Source organism: Trematomus bernacchii, unplaced genomic scaffold (assembly GCF_902827165.1).
Source record: "Trematomus bernacchii unplaced genomic scaffold, fTreBer1.1, whole genome shotgun sequence".
Classification (NCBI taxonomy): Eukaryota; Metazoa; Chordata; class Actinopteri; order Perciformes; family Nototheniidae; genus Trematomus; species Trematomus bernacchii.
This window is the reverse complement of record NW_022987705.1, coordinates 104,639-112,500: the sequence shown is the minus strand read 5'-3', so window position 1 is coordinate 112,500 and position 7,862 is coordinate 104,639. Positions and strand designations below refer to the sequence as shown.

General features: G+C 43.6%; 1 protein-coding gene across 1 annotated transcript in view; it reads left to right on the top strand.

Moving 5' to 3' along the window:
- The window catches only part of LOC117490554 (GTPase IMAP family member 8-like), a gene marked incomplete at its 3' end in the record, with an annotated part of 46,347 nt that extends 45,858 nt beyond the window's left edge, over nt 1–489 (top strand). The window contains exon 5 of the mRNA XM_034140321.1: nt 22–489. Within this exon, the coding sequence (XP_033996212.1) occupies nt 22–489 (468 nt within the window). The remainder of the gene's footprint in view (nt 1–21) is intronic.
- Between the last annotated feature and the right edge of the window lie 7,373 nt (nt 490–7,862).

Genomic DNA, 7,862 nt, shown 5'->3' with positions numbered 1-7,862 from the left:
AGCAGCAGCAGAAGTAGCAGTAGAAGTAGCAGTAGCAGCAGCAGTAGCAGTAGAAGTAGCAGTAGAAGTAGCAGTAGGAGCAGCAGCAGCAGAAGTAGCAGTAGAAGTAGCAGTAGAAGTAGCAGCAGCAGCAGCAGTAGCAGCAGAAGCAGCAGCAGCAGCAGCAGTAGAAGCAGTAGAAGTAGCAGTAGAAGCAGCAGTAGCAGAAGCAGCAGAAGTAGCAGTAGGAGCAGTAGAAGTAGCAGTAGGAGCAGCCGCAGCAGAAGTAGCAGTAGCAGAAGCAGCAGTAGCAGTAGAAGTAGCAGTAGAAGTAGCAGTAGGAGCAGCAGCAGCAGAAGTAGCAGTAGAAGCAGCAGCAGCAGAAGCAGTAGAAGTAGCAGTAGAAGTAGCAGTAGAAGCAGCAGTAGCAGAAGTAGCAGCAGCAGAAGTAGCAGCAGCAGAAGCAGCAGCAGCAGCAGAAACAGCAGAAGTAGCAGTAGGAGCAGCAGTAGCAGAAGTAGCAGCAGCAGAAGTAGCAGCAGCAGAAGCAGCAGCAGCAGCAGAAACAGCAGAAGTAGCAGTAGGAGCAGCAGCAGCAGCAGAAGCAGCAGAAGCAGCAGAAGTAGCAGTAGTAGAAGCAGCAGCAGCAGAAGCAGCAGAAGTAGCAGTAGGAGCAGCAGCAGCAGCAGAAGCAGCAGTAGGAGCAGCAGCAGAAGTAGCAGCAGCAGCAGAAGCAGCAGAAGTAGCAGTAGGAGCAGCAGCAGCAGCAGAAGCAGCAGAAGTAGCAGTAGGAGCAGCAGTAGCAGTAGCAGAAGCAGCAGCATAAGCAGCAGCAGTAGCAGCAGAAGCAGTAGGAGCAGAAGCAGCAGAAGCAGTAGGAGCAGAAGTAGCAGTAGGAGCACACGGAGCAGCAGCAGCAGAAGTAGCAGCAGGAGCAGAAGCAGCAGCCGAAGCAGCAGCAGCAGAAGTAGCAGAAGCAGCAGAAGCAGTAGGAGCAGAAGTAGCAGTAGGAGCACACGGAGCAGCAGCAGCAGAAGTAGCAGTAGGAGCAGGAGCAGGAGCAGAAGCAGCAGCAGAAGTAGCAGCAGCAGAAGTAACAGTAGGAGCAGGAGCAGCAGCAGAAGCAGCAGCAGCAGTAGCAGTAGGAGCAGAAGTAGCAGTAGGAGCAGAAGTAGCAGTAGGAGCAGAAGTAGCAGTAGCAGCAGAAGCAGAAGTAGCAGAAGCAGAAGTAGCAGCAGCAGCAGAAGTAGCAGCAGCAGCAGCAGTAGGAGCACACGGAGCAGCAGTAGCAGTAGCAGTAGGAGGAGTTAGAGCAGTAGTAGAATACAGGCGAAACAGTAACGATAAAGAAAAGAAACAGTGACTCAGTGGAACCTTCACTGGAGAACACTGACCAATAGAACAACAGTGTAAAAGTCAGAGCAGTTAGTGGGCGCTCTCTCTGAAATGAAGGAGGTCTCAGGGGGTTTAAAACAAGTCAAATCACAAACAGGAAGTACTTAATCAGTTCCTTAAAAGCTAAATCAGAACCATTCAGGAAGTCAGTACTTCTTCTGAATTTACACTTTAGTTTATCTTATATAAACTCACAAATTCATTCATATCAGTATAATCATTTAATGTTGTTGTTATTGATTCCTATATGCATTGTTAATGTACTCTGATTATTATATATACTCACAATTATTGGTGTATGTACTCAATTACTGTTTTATCGTCCTTTATTAGATGGACTTGTGTCTTTATTTGATCCATGTGTAAATGATCTGCAGAGAGGGAGCAGTGGGTGTTTTCCAATCAGACCAGATAAGAATATGATTTTAAGTGGATGTATGCAATAAATAATAATAAAAGTACACAATCTAATATATAGTTATTGATAAGTGCATGAGAGGAAACTCTTGCCAGATGTTGGTGTGTCTTTTGATTCGATCAGACTCTGTACCTTTAAGAGATGACTTGTTTGATCTTTAATAAAGAGTTGAACTTGACCTGAGAGGAGTCCATCTTTTTTTCTCAGAGACCTCCGGCCAGGCCTGGGTCTCCCACACCTTCAGGTGAACCTCCATCCTGGTTTGTAGACGTTAGAAACTTGAACAACTGTTTGATTTCTTTGTTCCCTGAAATCAAACAAAGGTTCAAGGTTCAAGGGCTTTGAGTTCTACAAGAGTACGTTTGCTATTTAGAAATGAGATGCTCAGTCCATATAGAGGTCTGAATACAAATATATATACTGAATCAAAGTATACTATATTATTTGACGATACATGATTAAAACTAGTTCAGTCACATTTTGAAATGTTTATTAACAGCAGCATAGTTTCGTGTCTAGGCTCCGGCCTCATCACTCCCAACAAATATATTTACATAGAACATTAAGGAGTGATGATTAAATATCATGCTGGCGATATGAGACCAGTGTGTGTAGGGAAAAGCCCCATTGAGCCCATTACCCATAGACCCCTTTGGCCATGACGGAAATATACTACCTATACAACATACTTCGGAAACATACTGTTAAAATACATATGACTGAATCAATCATTTTATTCTACCGATTCAATTCAATATTAATACAGAAAATCAATTAAACACACAATCGAAAAACATGTTGTATAGGCAGGAAGACAGAAAGCTTATAAAGAAAATAGGCCGACGTAAGTCATCCACTTTCAACGTTTTTGGTCAGGGATACAAATATTGAATATAACAGCATTTTAACTGCAAACTTAGGAGGTGGGGGCCGTGCCAGGGGGTAGCTTGCAATTGGCCTAGCAACGGCTTAGCAACCCCATTGTTTTGTTATGAAATGGAAAGATTTCTCACAAGTCAGCGTAAACGACCGTGATCTCTGTGTGTGTGTGTGTGTGTGTGTGTGTGTGTGTGTGTGTGTGTGTGTGTGTGTGTGTGTGTGTGTGTGTGTGTGTGTGTGTGTGTGTGTGTCTGTGTGTCTGTGTGTCTGTTTGCGGTGTGGTGATGAGGTTAAATGCCACAGCATGCCAGTTGAAACAGTGAACGATCGCTATTGTGTACGCTTAGGGTGTAATGGTATTATACACACATATTGTAGGAGCACAGAAACAGTGTTCAAATTCTGCTTTTACAAACTTATTTTGGTTGTGCTTACCTTGCAAAGTAATGTTATAAGTGTCAATGGAATGTTTAAATGTAAATATTAATGATAATATTGTAGCGTGTCCAAGTTAATAGTTATTTCAGTTATCAGATGTGCACAGTTTAGTACATTTGTAAAGTTATTTAGGCAATGTTGTTGGTGGGAGTTAGGGAGACCGCCCCTTCCAGGTGTGTGTGTGCGTTTTCCGGTGTGTGTGTAGGGAGTACGAGACGGTAGGAGTTGTGTTCGAGTGTGGGGAAAAGTCATAATGAGTGTTATACTATTGATTGGCTCTGTAAGGCGTGGCTGTGGCCGTCAATGCCATAAAATAAAGAGAACGTTTTCGACATTGAAGGCTCGTGATCTGTGATCTTGAATAGCGGTGAACGCTACAATATGAACAGGCTCGTGCTTGGCCCACTGGTATTGTTTGTTTATTTATTTAGAAAATTAACTAGCAACACCGTGCTGTCATATAGCAACTGCTAAGCTACTGCAGCAAAAAAATCCTGGCGCCGCCCATGAAGGGCGGGGTTAGCAACATTTGACCAATCACAAACATGGACAAGCGTACTGACAGTGCAGCGCGTCATACTTCCTGAATGAAGAGTGAACTATTGTAGCGTCCGAGGTGTTGGGCTTCAAAGATAATTCTGTATCACAAAAACTCAGGAACTTTGTACTTGTGGAGCGTCACAAACAGCGCCTCCGTTTATTACTTTCCACTCTCTGGCCGTTTCTCAATCGCGAGGATGCTGGCTTGGTAGCACAGCCGAGCCGAGCATCTTGCTTCAGAAGCAAGGCAAGAATACTTCCTGCTATTCGGAAAACGAAGAGTGGAACAGGCTAGCAAGTGTGCAGGTGTGCGTCATATGAGAGGCCCCGCCTTACATCTTCCGCCACAGATTTTGGGGAAATTGGTCCATGCGCAAAGCATTGTGGGGATTTTAAGGACGCAAAGTCTACCCATGTGCAGCCTCGAAATTTCCCCCAAACCAAGGACGCGGCCTCCGTGGAATTCCAAGTATGCTGGAGATTGGAACAGTCCTTCGGCGGCACTCGATGACGTAGCATCCTTGAAATATTGACTTGGAAGCCAATATCCTCGCGATTGAGAAACGTTCTCTCTTTCCACACCTTCAGGACAGACTGCGCATGCTCAAAACACATGAACTCTCACCACAGTGCTTACACTATCACGTTAGACAAATATGAAGAAGTTAAACTTTAAACATCCATGACTTAAACACTTTATCCAGGAGCAAAGCCACATAGCTGCACCTGCAAGGTGAATACAGCTGGTAAAAGAAAAAGCGTTTGAATGCGTACATTGACAGGTTTATGATATCACTGCCCCGTCTAAGACACAATCTGACTTTAATTACATTTGACTTGAGTGTTTCGTCAACTTAATGTGTTGCTTAAAATAATACTTCTGCATACAGTATGTGACACTGTGAGTGTTGCACGGCCAGATACGGCTCAGCTGACTCAGATAAGGAAATATATGATACATTATGATATGATGTGATATCATGTGAATGATAAGTGAGAAGTTGTGTACATTTACAGACTGTTGCACAAACTAAGAAGCTTATAAACATCAGGTTTAAAACTAAAAGAGGTTTACAAAAAATAAACACCATTAAAGATGTTTTGAGTTTAGTTATTCATTTGTATTTGTTGTGAAAGAGATGCTGATTTAGGGTGGGGTGTGGTTTGGAAATGAGAGACACTGGGGGGGGGGATATCTCCAGAACATATCTAGAGTTGAGGAGGAGATACATGTAGCTGTATTTGAGTATTACAGAAGTACTGGATTGATGGAGAGTATTTTATTACCATGGTGTCTGTTCACCACTCCGCACAGCAGGGGGCGCTGATGATCCAATTAAACAAAGAGGAGTATCACTGATAAGGTAGGGTAAAGTAACTAAGTACATTTACTAATGTACACGTCGGAGGTACTTGTACTTTACCTGAGTATTTCCATGTTATGCTACTGTGTACTTCTATGTTCAGAGCTACATGGTGTACTTCTACTCAGTGCTTGAATTGGAATAGAAAAGGTGCCAGTACTCTAAATCAGCAACTTTTTCAAGTCAATTTATTTATACAGCCCAAAAACAAGTATTTGGCTCAAAGTCACATAGTATCCTATAATGCTGGTGGGTTTGTCTCTTTACTGTATATTTTAGAAAGGCTCACTGTACTTAAACAAAATGACTCAGGGTGCATCTGAGATTAGAGGGGGTGCAGGGGTAAAATGCTATTTTTATAAGTGGGGAGTGGACCTGACACCCTCTAGGGGGGTCCGGGGGCATGCTCCCCCGGGAAGATTTATTTCTAAATATTGAAGTTAAAAGCATCAATCTGGTGCACTTTGAGAGCAACATGAAGAGATATATGGATACCTCTCAACATCCATATGAAACAGAACTGGAAACAGATTTACTTTTTCTTTATGGATATAAAAGGAAAAGAAGCCTGACTACTGGCTGGTCCCTGAGTACACTCACCATCTTTCAGCAGGAAAGGAGAGAGGGAATCAATGGAGCTGCCAGGGAGGACACAGGGGAATGGGATGCAGAACTTGGAGCAGGAGGCTCGACCAGAGAAGGCTCCCCGTCAGACAAAATGTCTAACACAGGCACAGCATTTTCTGTATTTGCAGTCGGCGACAACCGCTGTCTTTTCGCACTATTATTAAGCCACGATAACATTTTCGAAATGCTAACATTATGTGATGTCTTTTCTGCTCTAGTCTATCGTGGCGGCGCGTCATAGATGCGTCATGAGATGCGTCATGAGATGCGTCATGAGATGCGTCATGAGATGCGTCATGAGATGCCGCGGAGGGATGCCGCCGGCCGCCGGCATCTAGGTACGCTGGGCATATTTGTTGTCATGCGTCATGACGAGCCGCCGGTGGCTGGCGGCTGAGTACCGGCATCTTACTGAGTACCGGCACCTTGCCGGTACTCAGTAAGAAGTGCCGGTACCACATGGGTAAAGATCAGAAGTGCCGGTACTGTGTACCGGTGAGTACCGGCCCAATTCACGTACTGCTTCTACTACAGTTCAGAGGTACATGGTGTACTTCTACTCCACTACAGTTCAGAGGTACATGGTGTACTTCTACTCCACTACAGTTCAGAGGTACATGGTGTACTTCTTCTCCACTACAGTTCAGAGGTACATGGTGTACTTCTACTACAGTCCAGAGGTACATGGTGTACTTCTACTCCACTACAGTTCAGAGGTACATGGTGTACTTCTACTCCACTACAGTTCAGAGGTACATGGTGTACTTCTACTCCACTACAGTTCAGAGGTACATGGTGTACTTCTACTCCACCACAGTTCAGAGGTACATGGTGTACTTCTTCTCCACTACAGTTCAGAGGTACATGGTGTACTTCTACTACAGTTCAGAGGTACATGGTGTACTTCTACTCCACTACAGTTCAGAGGTACATGGTGTACTTCTTCTCCACTACAGTTCAGAGGTACATGGTGTACTTCTTCTCCACTACAGTTCAGAGGTACATGGTGTACTTCTACTACAGTTCAGAGGTACATGGTGTACTTCTTCTCCACTACAGTTCAGAGGTACATGGTGTACTTCTACTACAGTTCAGAGGTACATGGTGTACTTCTCCTCCTACATGTATTGAATACCTTTAGTTACTTTACAGATGTGGATGAATGATGTGAAATATAATCAAGTGTTAAATCAGACTTTAGTTCCACCTGGAGTAAATCCACAAGCTACCCTGCAGTATACAAAGTCATTCAAACTAGCTGCACCTTTACCAGCTTTGAGAACACTTTCATGATCAATCATTATAAAACATATCATATATATTATTCTGAAATGGACCAATCTGCACAATGACTACTTTTACTGTCGCTACTTTCACTATATTTTGATGAGAATACTTTTCTACTTTTACTTGAGGAACATTTTGAATGCAGGACTTTTACTGTAACAGAGTATTCCTACTCTCTGGTACTTCTACTTTTACTCAAGTACAAGATCTGAGTACTTCTACTTTAACTCAAGTACAAGATCTGAGTACTTCTACTTTTACTCAAGTACAAGATCTGAGTACTTCTACTTTTACTCAAGAACAAGATCTGAGTACTTCTACTTTGACTCAAGTACTAGATCTGAATACTTCTACTTTGACTAAAGTACAAGACCTGAGTACTTCTACTTATAAACTACATGTTGTGTATCAGCAGGAGACAAACAGCTGCTGGAGGAGAATCCCTCAGACGTCCAAGCTGCCGGCGTTCTGCCTGATTTCTCAGAATTTACCTTTTTCTCAGAATTTGGACTTTTCTAACGTGCTCATGTCCTGTTTTTAATGTACGTCTAAACGTATCTCGGCTGTTCCTGGAGTAGAACGCTCAGTTCTTCAGATACGGTTTGAATCCTGATATCCTCTGAAACTAGCTGATCAGGTGGATCCATAAACAACAAGCCGTCTCCATCTGCTCGGGAACTTCCCTAAAGGAAGATCCAAGGTTAGGCTGAGCTGAAGACCATCTGAGGATTAAAGTTAGTCCCAAGTCACAGAAACAAAACCCTGGAGCAGATTGCACTCTGGGTATTCTGATTTATCCCTGGAGGTATAAGAGAAAATCAACGTCTTCCTCCAGAACTAATGGTAACACTGGGGGAGTAACTGATGAACAGTTCCCCTGTTCTCTGCTCCTGACCCTGAGAGATTAGTGAGTCATAGCCCGACTGTCAGAATGG